The sequence below is a fragment of the Diabrotica undecimpunctata genome, chromosome 8, assembly GCF_040954645.1.
Source record: "Diabrotica undecimpunctata isolate CICGRU chromosome 8, icDiaUnde3, whole genome shotgun sequence".
Lineage (NCBI taxonomy): Eukaryota > Metazoa > Arthropoda > Insecta > Coleoptera > Chrysomelidae > Diabrotica > Diabrotica undecimpunctata.
Genome location: NC_092810.1, coordinates 111002125 through 111025337, shown reverse-complemented (window position 1 = coordinate 111025337; position 23213 = coordinate 111002125). Strand labels below are relative to the sequence as shown.

Here is a 23213-nt window from a genome sequence, read left to right as displayed (position 1 = left end):
GAAACATTTAGCCATTGAAGTTTGATGTTTTCCTCCTATTTTTCCTTTTTTTGCAATGTGTGAAGCAGTTCTCACATGTTGGTCTATCTGAAATTTCTTCTCACATGCTATCTATAAATAAAAATAAAAACCTTTATTTTAACCCAACCTTTAAAATATAAAAATATACAAGGTGTTTTTGGTTAACCAAATAACTGGTTTGGAAAAAAAACACTCGCTAAGTGTTTTAAATGCAGTATTAATCCACAAATTAGTTTTTGTTACTAACCATTAGTACATCATATAACTTATTTTAAAATTCAACAAAAGTTTTTTTTTGTTAATTAAATTACAATAAAAATAATTGTGTTTTAGAATAGCTGACTTCATAAAAAAAAGTAAAGGTGAAAAATTTTTCTAAATACACACCATTGTATTGTACCATGGACAATTTTTTCTCACTAAAGGAAGCTATTTTTCATTTAAAAACAACCTACGAGTACTAAATTTCAAGTAAATACGTTTATTGGTTTTAAAGTTATTGTTGTTATTAACTAAAAGAATTTAATTTTTTTTAATTTTAACACCCTGTATCTCGAAAAGTAAATAAGTTTGACCCCTTATTAACTATATGGTTTTGTTAAATTTTTCGAGAAGTATCTACAGTCAAACGTTGTAAGTGTCATTTGGAAACACCCTGTATGTATGAAATATTAGATATTTAATAGAAAATATTAGATACTTACAATTTTGCCACAGACTGAACAGTAGATTTTTCCCATATCCATAGACACTCTTTATAAGATTTAATCCAAGTTGAAGCACTGGTTGTTTTAGGCATTATAAAATCACAATCTTCCTTTTTGTTACGCACAACGGGTGTTTACGCTTTGAATATCAAAACAAAAATGATTTACAAATCTGAGCATCAAATTAGAAATGTTTAGGTACCTAATTCAATAAACTGGGAGATTTTGGAAAATCCCTAAATTAGGAACAAAACTATTAGCCGTTTACCTGCTGTTAAGATACAATAAATTGTAGATAGATTTGGGGATTAGATCATAAAATGCAAATGAGCGAACCCTTAGCGATTATCCAATAACTGAATGCCTCAGTGACCGAGACTTTCTAAGAATGTTGAGGGCTACTTAAATTGATCTTCTTTGAAATTGTAAATGTTTTGTACCTGTAGAGATTACGTACTTAGATCATTTTTTGATTAAAATGACTACAAAATTTTATACAAGAATTGAAATAAATTGGTATGTTTAAAAATTTTCAAATACAGTATAAAAATCTGAACTTTTATGCACTTTATGCAAACTTTTATACAAATATGCCAAAATATGAAATATTTGCATAAAATATGCACAATATGCAAAATATGCAATATGCATATTTGCCGAAGTCTAGTGATAACTAAATACGCATCAACCACCCCAAATCATACATCCAACGCATGACACTAACACGCACACAAGGCGAGAGAACATTGTGTTTTAGAAATATCACCCGCCACTTAATGATAAAAAACAGCAAAAAACAAAGACAAATATATATAGAGCAGCAATTAGATCGGTGATAGCATACGGAGCGAAAGTAATATGTCTTACGAAAAAAGATATATAGAAAATAAAAAGTAAAATATAAAGAAAAAGTAAGAATTATTAAAAGCAAAATGATTAAAATAAACAGCCCAATAAAGCCCGAACAAGGAGAATATAGAAGACTAATGAAGCATGGTCGCGCGTCTAGAAGTATAACTTCAAAAACCAACAACTCGGATAATTTTGACAATTTTCATTTTATTTTACAATTTAGCATTTTTGCGTATATTACATATATTTAATAAAATTAACGTGGGGTTTTTAAATATTTCAAAAATAAAAAAGGAAATTCATATTGGGATTCCAAGTTACATACACCAGCGTATGAACCAAACACGTAAAATATTTTGTCAATTAGACATGACACAAACGTATTTCAAAATTGACAGTTCTCGGTCATACAGTGATTGATTTATTATTTTGAAATACAAAAGTCTAAAATTATTATGAACATTTAATAAATAATTTTCCAACTAAACTAATTAGAACATTGCGGATTCACACATGCGCTAAGAAATTTGGATTGCGAAAAAGCCCTTCGTTTCCCTTCTTGTTGGGATGGTGTATTCTGTGTTTATATCTACACCTCATGTAATATCATGGAACCACCAGTTGGAACAAAACTTTTAAAGGAATACATTCAGCCGGGAAATGAAATATGTTCTCAAGTGCAGGTAGGTCATCTGTGTATGTCATCTGTGGTAGCCGTAGCTCAGCGGCTATGTTACTGGCTTAACAAGCTAGAGGATCCAGGTTCAAATCCCGGCACCGACAAAATTTTCAATATCTAATTTAACTGAGCTGCTACCGTGCTTCGGAGGACACGTAAAGCCGTCGGTCCCGGCTACGAAAGTAGTCGTTAAGTCATGTTAGGGGCGCTTGCGCGACCTGAAAACCCTAAAACTAGACCTTAGCCAGAAGGTTACACGAACTTTACTTTTTTATCTGTGTATGTTATGATAAGTTGCCTCCATATTCCAGTCTGTTACTTCTTGTCAAGTCTTGTTGAAGCCAAAATAAGTAAATACAACTTAAGTTTTCCACATCTTTGTTACAGTTCATAGAAGAGCTACAGTTATGGATGTAGCACATTTCTATGAAATTTCTCTTGAATTGGTTGTCAACCCTGTTTAGTACTTCCACATTTTCATAGTTGGCAATGTGTCCAGTATTCCTAATATGTTGGATAAAAGCGGTACTTGTAGGCTTCCTCACAACATCACTCTTATGCAAAGCTATTCTTTTTGATAGTTTCTGGATGGTTTGACCGACATACACTTCCGAACAGGAACCACATGGAATAAAATACACTACATTGAAATTATCCAGTTTTTTAACTCTTTCTGTCAGGTGAGTGAAGTATGACCCTAATCTTTTGTACACTGAATTTGCTATCGCTATGTTAAATTGTCTGAAAAGGTTTGTGATAAACCTCTGATGTAAGGCAATCTCCCATAGAAAAGTTCTACTGGTTCTCCTTCTAATGTTTGTCTTTGGTGTATTCCGTTGTGTATGCCGTTGGCATATCTTGGAAGAGCAGTTTGTTCAGCAGCATCTTAGGATAGTGATTTTTCTAAGAATCTGATAAAGTAACTTGATGTTCGTATTGTAGTTAGAAGAGTGACAAATTCTTTTTATTCTGTTTTTCAGACCTTTAATGATGTTAATCTTCTGTTCTTTGACCTTATTGTATTATCATCATGTCTGGTTACATTGGTGTCTAGGAATGGCGTCATATTATTTTCCTCTGTTTCGACAGTAAATTGTAGGTGAGTGTTATATGAGTTGAATATGTTAAGAATGTAGTTGATTTTGTCAGCTGAGACTGCACATATGAGGTCGTCTACATATTGGTAGATGAAGGGAAACTGGAAATCAACTTCTCGAGTACAGAAGTGAAGTAGGGAGTTTATTACAATTTCTGCCAAAGATGGGGATATGGCTCCACCCATGGGTGCTGCATTTATTTGGACGTAACATTCATTTTGGAAAGCGAAATATGTATTGTTGTATAAAAAGTTAATCAGTTTCAGGAACAATACTTTGGGAATTGTACAGTTCTGTTCAATCAGATGGTAATTAGTTGTCAGAATAGGAACTACCAATTCGAGAAGGATGTTGGTAAACAAGGAAGTAACATCAAAACTTGCCAAGACATATCCTGAAGATAGTAAAAACCCAATAATCTTATTTGCATATTCAAAAGAATCTTTCATTTTGTAGGTATTGTAAGAAGAAAAAGAAGTGTCAATAATACCTGCTAGATACTTAGCCAAAGATTGAGTGGGGCATTCTTACATACAATTATAGGATGTAGTGGGCACCCCTCTTTGTGAATTTTTGGAAGTCCATAGTATGTTGGGGTGGTACCAGTATAGTTGGTTAATTCCTTTTTTGTTTTGGTCGTGATATATCCCTCGTCATGTAGTTGTTTTATCCCTCGTCATGTAGTTGTTTTATCAGTAATTAGTGTTCCTCTCTACTGATGAAGTCAGATCTTTGGAGATTTTTTTATAAGAATGTGGGTCGTTGAGCAGCTCAAATGATTTGGTGATGTACTCGTTTCTGTCCATTATGACTTGTGTTACCCTTGTCTGCTCTCGTTACTATGTCAGGGTTGTCTTTCAGAAATTTTCTCATTTTTGTTTCAATAGCCATGGATGGACTGATGTAATGACAGTTAATTTTAATGTGGTTAGTAATTATGTTTGTGATTTTTGAACGTTACAAATTTTGTGATTCTGTAGGATGTTTTTTAATACAGTACTCAATGTCTGCTAGTTATGTGTACATATCAATATCTTTCACTGAGATTGGTAGTGAACATTTTGGACCTAGTGATAGAAAAGATTTTATGTCTTGAAGCAAAGACACATTAGATTGATTTACCAACCATGCATTGTCAGTTGTAGTTGTGAGTGAAGCTAAAGGGTCTTTAAGTTGGTTAAGTTTTGAGATGTTGCTTCTTTTTATATGGTTGAAGATTCTTTTATATCTTTCGTTTTTATTATCTGTGTTTTCAGGTATTGAGAGGATCCTTTCTGTACCCTACTGTAAGAATCTGGTGTAAGGTGGTTCAAGTGTAATGTATATATATATATATATATATATATATATATATATATATATATATATATCTCTATTTTGCTGTTTTTGTTTGATACTCAAGCTTTAGCAAAAGGTTTGAATTACGCTGTTATCCAAGTCAGATTCCAATTGAGACAATTATCTGTCAAACTGAAGAAGCCATTTCCAAAGTTGCGGAAATAACTAGACCAAGACATCGCTAGAGTTCTTAGAAACTCAAAGCCTCCTATTCCGAAAATTACCCAATCCGAGAAAAAACCCCTGAAAGAACTTAAGTCAAATCCAAATCTAGTTATTCTTACCGCCGATATAGGAAATTCCACCGTCATCCTAAACACTTCTTCTTAGATTAATAAACTCGCAAATCTCATTAATACTTCAGACTACAGACTAATTCCCAATAATCCAACAACTTATCTAGAGAAAACAACAAAAGCCATTATCAATAAAACCTATCTTCCTGTTGACATAAAACAATCTCTCTTTTCCTCGTGAAAAGTTTTCCAGAATATATGGCCTACCCAAAATTTACAAACCCGATATTCCTCTACGTCCCATTGTCAGTGCATACAACTGCACTACACAACCATTGGCTAAGTACTTGCGCAAAACTCCACCGCCCTCCCTCTCGCCGAAAGTGCTTCATCCTTCGTTATAAATCCTTTTCATTTTATCAAACGTCTTAAAAAATACCCCATATCTCACCGTCAGACATTCTAGTAAGTTTCGATATCGTTTCACTCTTTACAAACATTCCTATATACGAAACTCTAAACATTCTGAAAACTAAATACAGTATCCATCAAGACCCCTTATATCTCATTAAATATTGTATTTACAACACTTATTTTACCTTCAAAAATTAATTCTACAGAGAAATAAATGGTGCCCCGATGGGCTCCCCACTATTTCCAGGGATCGCCAATATCTTGATGGAATTTCGAGACCCGAGCACTATCCACTAAAAAGATGTGTTAGTTATTAAGAAAGAAGATGGAAGCATAGGACATACAGTATACCGAAAACCAACCCATACTGACAGGTACTTACACGCAGACTCACACCATCATCCTGCACAATTAAATTCGGTAATAAAAACCTTAATAACAAGATCTGAGAAACTGGCAGATGAGGACCATAACAATGAAGAAATGCACAAAGTCAAAACAACTCTAAGAAAAAATGGTTTCTCCATGTTCACGATTGAAAAAGCACATAAATCCCGAAACAACAGCAAAGATCCAGAAAAAGAAGAAAAACCAGTCGGCAAAACTATCCTGCCCTATATAAAGGGTACGACAGACAAAATCAGCAGAGTTCTAAGAAAAAACAAAATAGAAACTATTTTTAACACCGACAGAAAAATCGCAACCATATTACCATCAGCAAAAACAAAAGTTGCATTGGAAAATCAAGGCGTATACAGGATCCCGTGTGAAGACTGCGATAAATCGTACATCGGACAAACAAATCGAAGGATACAGGTTAGACGCGAAGAACATCGAAACGCCATCGAAAGAAAAGAAAAAACTTCATCCCTATCACAACATGTCATAAACACAGGACATAAAATAGACTTAAATGGAACAACAATGCTAGCCAACATCGAAAATAAGGCCAAACGTGTAATCAGAGAAGCCATAGAGATCGAAAAACATCCGAAAAATTTAAACACCAGAGATGATGCCCAAAGACTCCCAAATACGTGGAAAACAATTCTGCAGAAAAACGTAAAAATTAAAATAGCGAAGAAGACCACGCCCACTCTGCGCACAGGACCAATGACAAGAAGCGCAACAAGATATTTAAACTCAGCGTGCAGCGACCGAGAAATCAGTTCGCCTGGAACATCAAGACGAAGCAGAATCTGACTTGACAATGGCAAGTGTGACCTTGCCGAAACGTCGTCAAAACAATGGTTTTTCTAAAAACCAAAAATATTTAACGCGGAGTCAAACCCGGAAAACAATTGAAACCACATATAGCTCCCGCGGAAATTTCAAATTCAATATATATATATATATATATATATATATATATATATATATATATATATATAAAAGGTACAAGATATCGGCATAGCTCGCAATTAAAGAAAAAAATATAATAAAACATGTGTATAAGATGGAAGGCAACCGTATATACGTATTTCTGACTACTGGTCGTCTTCAGTACGGTGCAGCCAAGTTAGAAAAGGAGCATATTAACTTGGGAAAGGATCACTACAGGAGCAATGCGACCAATTTGTGGAAATAATGTTAGAAAACTCTGATGTTTCCAGAGCAACAACCAACACATCCACGGAGGAAGCTAAGTTACCTGATGAAAGGAATGCCAAACGTTTAGACGTGATCCTACATTTTCACCATCCTAGAAAGGACACTTGTCAACAGTGTGATAAATTTAAGTTACGCATAGACGCAGCTAACGAATCTGATAAAACAACCTTGAGGGTCAATCATAAATTACATCTAGGGAAAGCTGAAAAGGCCAGAGCTGTAATGAAAATCGATGCGTGTTTGACTCGGGCTGATAATAGTTATCATGTAATTTTGTTGCCTGTAAAAGCATTGTCTTAAACTAGAGGATCCTAGGAAATTGCATGCTGCTTAACTAAACATTTGAAATGTGAGGCAGACGGTAAAAAACACATAATAGCGTTTAGCGATGCTTGCACGGGACAAAACAGTAATTTTAAAGTTGCATTAACTTAGCTTAAAATGGTAATGGATCCTAACAACACGATTGAAGTGATAGATCACAAATTTCTAATATCTGGTCACTCATTTATGGTGAACGTTAAACCCGGCCCATTAGAAAGAGATAAAGTGACTACTTTGAATCAATTTTCTATGTCGCACTGGGGGAATGGGCTAGTTTGCAACGATCAGTCTTTGTTGTATTATATGTATATGATAATATAAGGTATTATATCCTGCCCTGTGTTTCTATCCATAAAATACCAAGCTAGAGCAGAAAATTACATAAAATCTTATTTAAGGTTCTCTCATATTATGAAATTCTTTCAGTTAATCCAAATTAAACTTTTTGCTTTGTGTTTGTTTTATTTGTTTATATATATATATATATATATATATATATATATATATATATATATATATGTATGTATATATATAAAATATGGATTTTGTACATCTGTTATTAAGTAGGTACCTACTCTGATAATCTGATAAGTACTCTTACCTTAGGATAAATATGTTTTAAATTTAATACAGTTTTCCATCCTTTTAATTGACAAACTGCCTTTTTATTGTCAAAATAATCGAGTTACCACTGAAACCTTTTTTGGAGCAGATAAACAATGCAATATAAGGTCTTTATTTGTACGACTTTTACTGTTGCATCCACACAGCACTTTTAAAATATTTAAATTTCTTGGCAAGTTGGTTTTTCATTATTATTATTTACTATTTCATTAGAAAACGACATTCTTGAGAGAAAACCGAACTTTCCAATATAATACAATGAAAGCTGTCTGTTGCTAAGGTCTAGTGTTAGGATTTTCAGGTCGCACGAAGCAACCACTTATTTAACTAGAATCGACTGCTTTACAGGCCTAACATGCACTAAATGGGAAACTGAAAAAAAAATATGATGTTAGTGTAGGGCTCTCTGGCTTGGCAAGCCAATATCACAGCCTTTGAGCCACTGTTGTCACTAAATATAATTATAATAGGTATAGAAACCTTTTACCTAGTCTCCGTTATGAACGCACCCTAAGAGAAAACCCATTCGTGGGTAAAATTATTTTTCAAAATTTCATTTCAATTGATATTTTAGAAATAATAAAATGTATGTTATGCTAATCGATACAAGTTTTTCTTTTCTGTTGTATTAAATGTTTTCTTTTATTTTAGGCTCTCTTAGAGAGAACACATTGGAAATTATGGAAACAATATCTATACATACATGTAACAAAGAATGTGTTATTCAACGAGACGAAGAAAAAAAATGTGAAATTTGTACTAATCAGCATTTGGAAACCCATACCGGAGAAAAGTCTTACAAGTGTGAAATTTGTTTTAAGCAATTTAGTAAAGCAGGTAATTTGAAAAAACACTTAAGAATACACACTGGAGAAAAGCCTTACAAGTGTGAAATTTGTTTTAAGCAATTTAGTAAAGCAGGTAATTTGAAAAATCACTTAGGAATACACACTGGAGAAAAGCGTTACAAGTGTGAAATTTGTTTTAAGCGATTTACTGAAGCAAGTGGTTTGAAAAAACACTTAAGAGTGCACACTGGAGAAAGGCCTTACAAGTGTGAGATTTGTTTTAAGCAATTTAGTGTATTAAGCAATTTAAAAATGCACTTAAGAATACACACTGGAGAAAAGCCTTACAAGTGCGAAATTTGTTTTAAGCAATTTTGTGTATTAAACAATTTAAAAATACACTTAAGAATACACACTGGAGAAAAGCCTTACAAGTGTAAAATTTGTTTTAAACAATTTAATCAAGTAGGCCATCTAAAAATACACTTAAGAATGCACACTGAAGAAAAGCCTTTTACGTGTGAAATTTGTTTTAAGCAATTTACGAGTACAAGCCTTTGGAAAAAAAACCACTTAATAATGCACACTGAAGCCAAGCAATAAAAGCTTTACAAGCTGAAATTTGTTTTTTGAAACCTCTGAATTGAAAACACATGTGAGAATGCACACTGGCGAAAAACCTTACAAATGTGAAGTTTAGTTTAATCCGTTTTGTCAAGTAGTTAATTTGAAACAGCGTTTAAAATCTTATACTGGAGAAAAGCCGTACAACTTTGTAATTTGTTTTAAGGAATTTAATCAAGCAGTTGATGTAAAGAGTCATATGAGATCACACACTGTAGAGAAATCTTAAAAATATGGAATTTATTTTAAGTATTTTACTTGAAGATATAATTTATAAAAACTTACATAATTGCACTTGATAAACTTTAAATAAAGCAAAAATTCACTGTTGGTTGTATTAACTAATATTTGGAATACTTAAAAAGGTTTTGATCAAATTTAAGCTGGAAGGTAATAGTAGAGTTGAAGAAATATATTTTTATATGATATACAGGATACACTTGATACACGTGAAAGCACTGAATAAATTTACCAAACAATTGGTCAATTGGAGTGTGACGTGTTTTAATGATACCTGAGTAAATAATAAATTTTGGCACTGGAATTAGGACTGAACGTTTTAGGTCACTATCAAAGATTTTTAGCAGACAATATTACAGTATACTCCCTCTGTAACGAACATGGTTATTACGAGCATACAGAAGAAGCATACAACTGTTTCACATCTTTAGAAAATATGATAGATAGAATACTGGACAATTTAAAGCAGTCAAAAATGACAGACTTCTCCCAATTGCAGAAGCAATAGTTTATGTTATCCTTGAAAATACGCTTTATACAGATTTACAGAATACAGATTTTTTGTTTTATCGTATATAATTGACAATAAAAGTAAACAACTCTTTTTTGTTTTAATTTATTTAATTGGCAATAAAAGTACACAACTTTTTTCAAAAACGTCATTCAAACAATATATACCATCTTATATTGCTCCGAATGGCTTCACTATAGGAAGCTAATGTTTAAGAAAACTACATATTCATATGTATGCACAATATTATTGTTGTTTGATATAACGAAATCGGCTTATAACGAGGTAATTAGTCTGCCTAGTTATAGAGAAACTCTACTGTATATTAAGGTGAAGTAAATTGTTAATTGTGACCGCAGTTAAGGTTTGATTTTAAAGACATTTTATCATTAATCACAATATTTGAAAACTACTATTGTAAACCAAAACCGGAATTAATTTTCAATTTTAGTACCTCAAATTGTGGACTCATAAGCCACTGAGTTGATTAAAAAAACTAAACTAGATACTATTAGTCGTGAATATGGACTTAAAATTAATGTACAGAAGACCAAGAAAATGATAATCGATCGAATTAGTAATAACCAGCCGGAAATACGAAACATAGCGGGGTTTGAAGTGGTAAGCCTTTTCAATTACTTAGGTTCTGCTATCACAAATGCGAATGGTGGATGCGAAGAAGAGATAAGTCGACGACTTACAATGGCCAGATTAGCAACGGTCAAACTTACTAAAATGTGGAAAGATACGGACATAACCAGAAACACGAATCTGCGCCTAGTACGGACGCTTATCTTTCCTATCGCTACCTATGCATCAGAAACTTGGACCATTAAAAAGTCCGACTCACGACGTATAATGGCCTTTGAAATGTGGGTATATCGTAGAATGATGCTGTAACAGTCGTTACTTTTATTACAATTTATATTAAAATAATAAACAATTTATATTAAAATAATTTCAGAGATGTAGTATGGGTTGCCTAACTTTAAGTGTTCATTTGCCCATTAAGTGTGTATTTTTAATAATTTAAGTTGTCACTCTGATCTAATTTGGTACCATTGCGAACCAAAGAGATGACAGGAGATTAGGGGGAAGTGGAACCTGGCTCTTCTTGGTTAATTAACTGTGAATTAAAATTCACTTTTGATCGAGAGTTTGAAGTGGTACAAAGGTGGTAGTTAGCGAAAGAAAATCCAATTAATGCATAGAATTTCCTTCACTTCAAGAAGTTAAATATTCTAAGTATAACCATAACAATTTAATTGACGGTGTTTTCGGAAACTCAGGAGGTTGAAGTGAGATTTCTAGCACGGAATTGATTTAGCTATCTGGTAAATAATAATTTTTTTTATATTATAAAAACTAACTTTGATCTGAATCTGATTAAAATTCTGAATTTTCCGTAAATCTTTAACATCTATTACAATTTCCACAGATATTTTAATGAACATCGGAGTATTTTATCCATATCCTATTATTCAGATTTAGTATTTCATATTTTAATATAGTATTTTGTTCAAGGCCATTATATTTTTACTCTATGTGAAGCAAGGTCACGCTACATCCGATTGGATGGGTTTTTTTTTATCTACTATAATTATCTTTTTGCTCCGGTTTCTTATGCTTAAAGAAACTTTCCTCACTTCTTCTTTGATTTCTTTTTATCAATGTTGAGATTAGAAGTAACGGGGAATTGTTTTCAGCCACCTACCATGGAATTATAAATTTCCCTCAGAACATCAGAGGGAGAGTACCACTTCAACTCTATTAGAATCAGGGTCATTGGGACAAGCCAGGGAGTATTGTCTACTTCACCCTCATTTTTTTTCTCCAGCCTGCACCTAGAGGTAGGGCAGGACCGTAATCATTGGAACTGAGCCAATTAGCACCAGCTCCGTGCTAATTTCGGACCTCAAGGAGGACTTCGCTGGGACACCGAAGCCATTCGGGAGTATCCTTCCAGACAACTGTTTCACCTAGGAGGACAGTTGGTTTTTGATTCGGAACTAATATATATATATATATATATATATATATATATATATATATATATATATATATATATATATATATATATCTTGTTTCACCAGTTATAGTTTTTTTTTATAACATATATATAGATTAATTAATATAACTCCCCTTGGTGTAAGGTATCGGTAAGTTTGAGCTCAAATTCTACCCAGAGATTATCTTCCATTGTTTTTTTTTGTATTAACCATTTATTTCATTATTAACTTTAATTATTTCATTATTTGTTCACTTAACTAATTTTTTTTTATATTTCATCTTGTGTTATTAACTCCGGTTAGTATCCCTTCAGGATAATAGACCGTTTCAATTGTTTAATTTGGCTTGTTCCCACTTATATATTACTTATTTATTATATTTGAATTTAGAGGTGTTTAACAATATTGTTGGTCATATTGTAGGTTAGTATGATATATTTACTTGGCTATACGTTCTTCCAACGTTAGCATTATTTTTTTTAAGGTTGTTTTTTAACCTAGATGTAGGTTGTACACTCTATATCAGAGTTATTCTGTCTAGTTTTCAACTTTTTATTATAGTTGTTTTCAACATTTTTTTTTTAAATATTATATTGTGAAATTTTCATATACTTTTTGGTAACTTAGAGATTGTCAAAATCTAAGGAGTTATATTTAATAAACTTGAATTTGTTTTGCATATAATTTTTTTTATTAATATTTCCTTACCTTTTTACATTTACAGCATTTTTGTTTATTACATCAACTTTAATTAATATTAGCAGTATACGATACCTGGAAGAGTGACCGTTACTCTTTTTTAGAGTAGTATCCCTCTTCTGGCGCCCTCAATTTGTTTTCTTTGTTAATTTTCATTATATCTATTCATTTTTCTTATCTTCTTTTCTATCCATCATACATATTTTCCTGATTTACTGTCTTTAAAAGGCATGCAAATTGGCCGTATCCATCCTTGAGTTTCTAGTGGTCATTCTCCTGCCTACATTGCTAGCCTAGCCACATTCCGTTCTATATTTTTTTTTTTCATACTTCCTTACTTAATTGTTATCTATTTTATCCCCTATATATAGACCACTCTTCTTATACCTCTCTCCTCCTACACACCCCAGTATTTTGCTACAATGCGCATACCCACATCGCAGAAATGTCTCAATATTAACAGAACTCGACATCAATACTAGACTTACCGCAATCATCAACCAAAATATATTGAGGTACTTTGGACACATTACCAGACGAATGGATAGGTTGGTGGTTGAAGGCAAGGTATATGGTAAAAGAACTCGAGGAAGATCGCCACTCCGATTGTCAGAGCAAATAAAGTGCGCTACCGGTTACTCTGTCTGAGACAGCACACCGCGCCCAGGAGAGAGAACAATGGATAGCAACCATTCGTCAAATACCATAACGTATACCATAATTTTATACCATTTTTTAATTTTATAAACAAATTTTAATAGTATGTTTTATATTTTTTAAAGAAGTTAATGTTTATTTGTTATTTTTGTATTGTTATTTTTTATATGAAAATAAATCATTCGTTTCTACACTCCGCGTCATGTAAAACGGGCCACCCCAAATATTTTCCAAATTATTATTTATTGCTACAAAATTAAGCATTTATTTTTTTGTATATTGAGTTAATATTATTTTATTTTTAAAGTGTCTTGGGTTATTTAAGTTAAATGGGTTTTTGCGAAAGCGAACCGACCCTGTAAGTGGATTGAGGATATTCGTAGAACCTATAAAACAATGTTGATCAATTTTCGAGGAAGCGATTGTTTTGAGAAATGTATATTGTAAAGGGTTCTATAGGATTTTTCACCTAAGAAGACCGCTTTGCCATTAAATGCTGGTAACTTTATTACTAGCGGACCAGATAAGCGGCGATTATATTTTACACTACCTTTATGAATAACATTTTACTGCTCTGTTGTTTCAATCAGCACTGCTCAACAAGTTATCGTTTATTGGTTTATAATTTTATTGCAATGTTAATTTTTTTTAATTTCTTCTGACGTATCGGATAATGTAGGTTTACCCAATAATTAAAGTTATGCATTTACAAGAACATATTATTTGAAAAATAAGGAGTAAATACCATGTGTCATAATAACTGTAATCTCAGGAAAAAAGACAGTTAAGATTTTATACACACTTAAAAAAATTGTTTAGTAATGTATTTCTTAAATCCACAAAATCATTAAAAAATGATTCATGCTGTTTAAAATATCTTTTCTGTTAACGACACTGTCATCGACAAAGTAGATCAAATTCAAACGTCATCATATTTCTCTTCTGTTTATCGTTAAAAATTAATTGATGGTCGTGGGTTGTATTTTTGTGTTTTAATAATTTAACAAAATACATAATCAGCAAAAACCTTAATTAAAACATGCGAACGGTTTTGCAATCACAATCAATACAATACAGTGTTTATGCTTGTTTAACATTGGCTCTGGCTGTTAAATAATTTGTGTTCGATTGTTTCGTCTGTTGTACAACCCTCGTCCTTTTTAGGGTGTAGTAGTTGTATATAAGTACCTATTTTTTATAGTATTGTAGTGAAGCGGTACTTTAAAGCAAAATGTAATTTGGAAGAAAATAAAATACAGTCGAAACGTAGAGTGTTATCTCCAGAAGAACGGCGTTTAGTTCTAAAAGTCAAAAGTTATTTCAATTTGGAAAAAAATAATATGGGTCCATTGACATCTGTTATTGTTATGGCAGTTCAGAAACGAACATGCGATGCTTGCGGTATCTCAGAGAGGACATTCCGAAGAATTAATAACATGAGTGAGGATGAAATAAATAAAGTAAGCAAGAGAAATCGTCAACATCCAAAAACTTTAGATTTGAACCAGTCAATTAAACTTGCAATTAAAAATATTATATATAATATGTATAATGCCAAAGAACATGTAACAGTTGGTGCTGTGTTGCAAAAAATAAAAAAAGGGACCGTGTGATATTAATTTAACAAGTTTGTGGAGAGTGTTGAAACATATAGGTTTTCGATATAAAAAGACAAATAATAGACAAGTATTGTGTGAACTCTCTAATGTTGTTTCAAAACTGTGGCATTTTTTAAGAAAATTCATGAACAATAAAATGTCTGATAGTCCGAGGCAAGTTGTATTTTTAGACGAAACTTGGATTTTCGCTAAAGAAAATATGTCAAAATCATCTTGGCAAGATGGCACCACGAAATGTTATTCTTCTAGTCGTTCCGGTAATGGTAAACGCTACATTATACTTCATGCTGGAAATGATGGGGGTTTTGTTCCTGACGCTAGTTTAATTTTTTCGTCCAAAAAGAATACAGGACCTTTTGTTTTGCTGAAAACTCGGAAGTGATTTAGTGCCAATTTGTTTCAAGGTTATATTTAATACAGTGTCTGCAGAAAGTAAAGGTATGTATTTTATTCGTATTGTAAATGAAATATTTTTACTTTTCAAGCGATCGGAATTAAATATTAACGTCCCACTGTTTGAGGCCCACTGATCATATCTTAGTTACATATCGGCCTTCATAGGGTAAACGGAGTTTAATGAGTTTTAAACGTATCTGAGTATTACAGTAGCCGGCAGAGTGTGAAGTAGTCTTGAGTTAACGATGGAGAATTTTCAAAAATCGGTTGAAATTGTAACGTTACTGGGAAGTGGATTAAGGCAAAAACAAGTTGCAAGACAATTGAATGCTAGTCGTTCGACTGTACAAAGGACCCAGCAACGATTTATTATGATAGGATCTCACCAACGACGATCTGGTACGTTCTAAAAAGAAAAACAACCGCTAGGAAAGATCGCGTCGTCATTCTTGCTGCATTAAGAAATTGAACCCAAACCGCTAGAATACTTCGAGGCCATTTACAGCAAGCTCAATGACCAGCAATCAGCCTTTCTACTATTCGGCGAAGATTAAGGGAGCAAGGTTTGACAGCTTGCAGTCCAGCAACGAGGCCCTTACTTTCCCCAGCTCACAAAAGGCGAAGATTTGATTTTGCCCGTGAGCACATCAATTGGACAGCAGACGATTGGAAAAAAGTATTGTTTACGGATGAGTGTAGAATGTCTATTTATGGTAAAGACAGGCGCAGTTAGGTGTACAGACGGACTGGAGAACGTTTCGCGTGTTGCACTCGGGCACCACGGGTTGCTTTTGGTGGTGGTTCAGTAATGTTTTTGGCAGGGATTTATTTTGATGCGTATACGGATCTCGTCGTGATCGACAGAGGTCGTTAACAGCAGTAAGGTACATAACGAAAATCTTACATCATGTGATGTCCTATGCTGGATTTTATTGGCAACGAATTCCTGCTTAATGCAGGATAATGTGAGACCACACACGGCAAAGATAGTAACGGAGTACCTTGACGAGGTTGCTATTCCAAAAATAGACTGGCCTGCTCAAAGTCCCGATTTAAATCCTATTGAGCATATTTTATATGCAGCCTGCTAAAAAGTCGCGTTAGAAAATAAATACCAGCTTTTTTTATTATACAGTTCATTGTTGTTTTAAAAACTGTAAGTTGATTTTTTCAATAAATTTCCTATTTTTCTTAAATTTTTTATTTTTGATTGATGTTTTACCATAATGATGAAATTTTATACTAAACGAGTTATTGATTCAATATACAAATAAATAAATGCTTAATTTTGTAGCAATAAATAATAATTTCGAAAATATTTTAAATATTTGCAGTGGTCCGTTTTCTATGACGCGAAGTGTATATATGAATCGGTCATTTTAAAAACCACATATAGGTATCCACATTTTATCAAAAATAACTTTTTAACCTTATCATGTAGTTTGTACCAGCCTATATCATTTCGTGAACAAATCACACTAATCCCATCCTTAGTTAGTGATATAAGCATTCCAAAAATATTCAGTTCATTTGAAAACCACATATATCCGGGATATATGTTGTTTTTTAAATGACTCGTTAGGAAACGCGCTCATCGTAATGTTGACATTACTATTTAAAAGCAACAATAATTCTGTGAAAATGGATACCGACGTACGTGAATCAAAAGAAAGACTTAAAAGGGTGTAAAAAATGTTACCTTCAAGTGTGAAATAGTTAAAAAAGCTCGGGTGCAAGGTATAGAGTATATAAATTATAAAGGAAATAGGGTTCCCAAAATTGAACAAGACAAAAATTGCAAGTAAGTATTTCTTATTTCAAAACCTCAAACAGTCGATTATAAAATGTTACTTTTAGATGCAGGAAGAAGTGTATTGCTCAACTCTCAGATTAAATAAAGTTAGAAGTGTATGCAAAATTTAGAGGATTCGCCACAAAAGATGAACAAGGCGTCCAGTACAGGGAGAAAATGTAAAAAGAAAACCTCACTGCTCCTCACATACATTATTCAATATTGTTTCTCTAACAGACTACAGAGTACGTCGTATTTGTAACTTATTAGTTATTGGTAAATCGCCAAAAGATTTACGTGGCAAAAGAACGCCAGCTATTGCCAAGCCTGTTTCTACTATTATAAAAATTCGAGAACACATTGAGTCTTTTCACAGAAAAAAAGGGCATTATACCAGTGGAGAATATGAATATTTAAATGAAAAATTAAATGTGAAAATCATGCATGAAATGTTTGTGGCGCTACATCCTGACTTGACAGTTAAATATAAATTTTACTTAAAATTCAAATCAAAAACCCTCAATGATACTGCAAAACGTGTAGCTATAGCAGAAAATATGGTTCATTTGCGTAGAGCAAAAATATTTTATAAAAAAAATGAAAGAAATCACAGAACTATGTCAAAATGATCGTTCTGTTGGAGGTGTTGTCCTAATGAGGTTTGTTCTTTTATTGTTGATTTCATTATGAAACAGAAAATTCTATCTGCAGAGGTAAAATATCTTCATATTTTTATGGATGGATGTCCGGGTCAAAACAAACACCACACTACGGTAAGAATGTGTTCTGCTTTTATACAACTTGGTATATTTCACACCATGGATCAATACTTTCCTGTTCGTGGACTTTCATATATGCCATGTGAGCGCGATTTTGCTGTTATTAAGCGAAAATTAAAGAAATTTGACCGAATTTATACACCATTTCAGTATGTGGAACTAGTATTGTCATCGAGTCAGAAAAATAATTTTACCGTATTTTTGATTGAAAATAACAGCCTCATAAAGGATTTTAAACGATGGTGGCCTAAATATTATAAAAAAAGTGCTTATCCGTGGAAACTTCTAGCAGAGATGTACCAAAAGATCAAAAGCGAGCATTCACCATTGCATCGTTCAATCACTTTTCTTACTCTAATACAACAAAAGGATATGTGATCGCACGTGACTTCATAGATGGTTTTACACAACATTCGTGTAAACTTTCAATAACAGATACTGTTTCTGGTTTTCCTGTAGAAAAAGCTTACCCTGACCAAAAAATTTGTATTAAAGACAAGAAAATGATAAATTTACGCAAGTTTAAGCCTTACGTAGAAAATGAAGAAATAGAAGACTGTAAAGAGTTTTATTCCGAAATTTTTGACTGTCCTACAACAGCAGTAGAGTACAAAGATGATTAGTAAAATTTTGTATACATTACTGTTTACGACAATAAATTTCTTTCTATTGTTCTATTCAAAGTTTAATATGTAAAATATATTATTAAGTTGACATTGCGAAAACGTAGTTTTATTTTAGAAAATTTTCGAAAAATAGCAGTCATTTTAAAAACCACATATATCCATCGACTTTAATGGTGTTTTATGAAAAAAGTATTGTGTCAAAATCTACAACATATGACAGAAAGCATTGCATATATTATGTAAGTTAGTACCAAGCCACAATAATTGGTCTCTCAAACAATATATTGCGTTAAAACCATGGACGTATAAACTGTGTTTATACGTCCATGGTTAAAACAGTTTTTCTCGTTTTTCTCAAAGGCACTACTACTGGATATATGTGGTTTTTAAAATGACCGATTCATATGGTTCCTCATTTTTATTTAATATTTTGAAATAAAAACTATATGGTGTCAAAATCTACAACATATGACAGAAAGCATTGCATATATTATGTAAGTTAGTACCAAGCCACAATAATTGGTCTCTCAAACAATATATTGCGTTAAAACCATGGACGTATAAACTGTGTTTATACGTCCATGGTTAAAACAGTTTTTCTCGTTTTTCTCAAAGGCACTACTACTGGATATATGTGGTTTTTAAAATGACCGATTCATATGGTTCCTCATTTTTATTTAATATTTTGAAATAAAAACTATATGGTGTCTCATAGACTTATTTATTATTTAATTTATGTTTTAGCGTTATCGGACATTAATTTATTGTTTGATTATTGCCGAATTTGTTTATGTCGTAAATAAATTCTTTTAACATTATAACATATCGACGTGTGGTCAAAAGTGTATTATTTATATAGCAAAGATGGATATGTGAAATCAAATATGCCATTACTCTAATTTGGGAAAGCTTATTTTGAAGCAGAAATATTTTGTTACATTATTATCTGTGTGCCTCATTTATACAGGGTGGTCCTTAAGTAATTGTACAAAAAGAAACTGTAGATTCTACACTTAAAAATATTACGATTTAAGCCAAATTGCTTTAATAAAATGTTGATATTAAGAAAGATACAGGATGTTAAAGTGCAACTTTAGAATTTTATTTTTCGCTATAACTTTCATGTTTGTAAATATTTATGTACAAAAATTTACAACTGGATACTTTTAAATATGAGAATTTATAATTTGATGCACACTTTGATGTAGCTGATAGAGGGCGCCACATATGTGGTATAAATTTGCACCTAACTTTTTTGCTCTTTAAATTATCTCTATTTAGGACAAAAAATATTAAAGATACATTATTTTAATAAAAAAAAGGTATACCTGTTAATAACTTTAAAACTCAACAGTTTTCGAGAAAATCGCATTTTAAAAATCGGCTGCATAATTCTGATTTAAGGCAATTACTCCAGACAACTAAGAAAAAATAGACAAAAACATTAATACTTCTGAATATTGGTATAAAATACCTTTAACTAAAGTTAATAGTTAACGAAATATTAAATAAAATAAATATATCACCAGGATAATTAATAAAAAGATTTGAAAAAATAATAGAATCATAGGATTTTACGGATAAAACATTTTACGTTTTATGTTAAATTAAAGTCATAATTAAAACATTTTATTTACAAACTAAATTACTTTGTTGAGTCTTTAAGGTTAGATTTGTAGCAAAAGTATTATGAAACAAGACACATATGTGTTATTCAATACCTGTGCTCTAGTTTCTATTTGCCCTAATAAAAATGGGTAAAATAAAAATGGGTAAACAATTTACGTAATGAATAATAAGTATTCTTTTAGATTTTTTTATGAATTAAATAATTATATCAATATCTCACCACCCTGCCAAGGAATATAACTACCACGACCAATCCAACGTTCAGAAAAGTTATATTTAAGTATGTTCTAACTGCCTTCTCTCTAGAATGTGGTGGTGTACCATCTTGCGTATACCACATATTTTAGGTTTTCAGCATTTTACAATAGAGAAAAAGTAATACAACGCCATAATAGAAACTTAAGAAGCGATAGAAAAGGGAAATTATAAACATGATTACGGCCAACGTCTGAATACGCGGTATCTAAAGAAGAAGATGAAGAATCTTTTCACCAATAAGATATTTAGCACCCATAACAAAGCATTTTGTAATGTTACATTATCATCTTTGAGTTGTTTTAATAAGAATAAACTATGAATTATGCTTATCTACAGGTATTCAGTGATTTACCGCATAAATATCAAACTAAGAATTATTATGCAGCTGACTTATAAAATGCGATTATCTCGAAAACAGTTGAATTTTCAGGTTACTAACAGGTATACCTTTTCTTTGTAAAAATAATGTATCTTTAATATTTCTTAACACAAATAGAGCTAACTTAAAGAGCAAAAAGTTAAGCGCAAATTTATGCCACACATGTGGCATATGTGGCGCCCTCTATCAGTTACATTAAAGTATGTATAAAATTATAATTTATCCTACTCAAAAGCATCTAACTGTAAATTTTTGTCCAAAAATATTTACAAACGTAAAAGTTATAGTGAAAAATAAAATTTTAAATTTCCAGTTTAACACCCTGTATCTTTCTTAACATCAATATTTTAATAAAACAAGTTGGCTTGGATCGTAATATTTTAAAGAGTAGAACCTACGGTTTCTGTTTGTACAATTACTTAAGGACCACCCTGTATACCAATGGAATCTGAACTGCAAATTAACTGATATGAAAAAGTTTGTTATTGAAAATATTAAATAATTATCAGTGAATGTAAGCATCCAATTGCGACTGGAGAAAATTTACATAAGTACCTACCAAGATTAATAAGCAAATCTGAATTTTTACATGCACACTTTTACTTTTATAAAGTGTAACGGAAATGGTATATATTTAACAAATAGTAGGAATATTTTTGCATTTTAAAATCTCAAGCCAAACTAACAAAATTTAAACTTAATGTTAAAGTTTATTTATTCAAAATATAGGTATGTAAATTAACTATTAACGTCAGTCTAACTGTTACAAAATTAATGTTAATTTTTGTAAACTACTTTTGTCTTAAACTTCAAGATCATCTTAATTACTTTAAAATATTTTTTAGGTTGAAATAAAAATCAATAATGGGTAAACCACAAACTTTATTTACACCGAAAAAATAACATAAAAACAAAAATAATCCATAAACGTTATAAATAACATAAAGACAAATCTTCGTAAAAAAACCGTAGTATTTCCGTGTTAGATTCAACATTTTCTTTTATAGGGTTGAAACAGGACACATTCTAAATAGTACAGCTTCTATAAATATAATATTTCTTAACATTGTTTCATACCAAGACTGAAATGAGAACAAACATAAATTTCACTTACTTCTGGTGCTTTAAAAAGGCTGGTATTTACTTCGTTCTTTCTTTCAATTTTTTATCGAAACGATAACCCGTTATCCATCCCTGGTTCTACTGGTGTAAGCTTCCTCGGCACTCATATTGAAATAATATTAACCACCAAAACCAGTAATCTTATATTAACTACGGATAATATTAATTATTATCGAAATTTTCACATTCACTCTAATGTAATACTAACACCCTTCTCTACACCAGCGCCGCCCTAGCAACATTCAAAAAGCACGTAGACGCCATAGTGCAAAAAACCAACATGCCTAAAGCATCTATCAGAGGACTCACAGGTAGAAAAAGCAAACTGAGAACTAAAACTACAATGAGATTAATAACCAGTATCATTCTACCGATACTTACATATGCATCTCTCGTATGAAGACATACCTGTAACACCACAAGGAAGAAGATTCAAGCAGTTCACAACAGCTCCCTAAGAGAAACCGTCAACGTCCCAAGATATGTAGCAGAACGCTTTATATTCAGGGAACTGGAAAATCACCCTAGTCCCATACTGCGAGAGATCATGAGATACGACGCTTTCCACCGATGAAAACACAAAAGGAAACAACAAGTAGCGGAATAAATAAAGAAACAAAATAAACATGAAGTAAAATAAAATGAAAAGTAGTGAGCAAAAATAAAGTAAATATTGGAGAGAAAGTCAAATAAGGAAATAAATAAAATCACTAGAGAGAAAACAAAAACCCCAGAGAGAAAAATAAACAAATCAACAGAGAATAGTTCGTAGCTCTAAATAGCCGACAAACACTACAAATAACACTGTGTGTGCCCCAAGGGGTAAGGACCAACGCAACCACAATATGACATTTTTTATAGACATCCTTCAAAAAAATTAACAAAGAACATAGGAAACTGACTAGGCAACAAAAAAAAATAACAAAACGCTAATAAAACTGGCGAGAGTCACCAAAAAACCGGGCACGAAAGGCCCAAAAACTCGAGCACCAAGTCTCTGAACTGTACCGACTTGAGGCCCAAGCAAGCAATTGGTTTTAGATTCGCGGACAAGTCACTAGAGGATTACAGGAATAAAGCGCGTCACTCTGTCCTGAATATGAATCGGTTAGGGAACCATATTGGGGATCTATTATTCAGGACTCCCACATGAATTTACTTATTTTAATTATATTCTTCTTG

General features: G+C 32.2%; 1 protein-coding gene across 2 annotated transcripts in view; it reads left to right on the top strand.

The window, feature by feature from the left end:
• LOC140447845 (uncharacterized) overlaps positions 1 to 23213 on the top strand; it is a 100462-nt gene that overhangs the window by 17726 nt on the left and 59523 nt on the right. The window contains exon 4 of one of the 2 annotated variants that reach the window (XM_072540739.1): positions 8555 to 10157. The exons of the other annotated variant lie outside the window; for it this stretch is intronic. Within the exon in view, the coding sequence (XP_072396840.1) occupies positions 8555 to 9294 (740 nt within the window). The 3' untranslated portion in view covers positions 9295 to 10157. Of the gene's footprint in view, positions 1 to 8554; positions 10158 to 23213 lie in introns of those variants that run through there. 2 annotated transcript variants of the gene reach the window in all.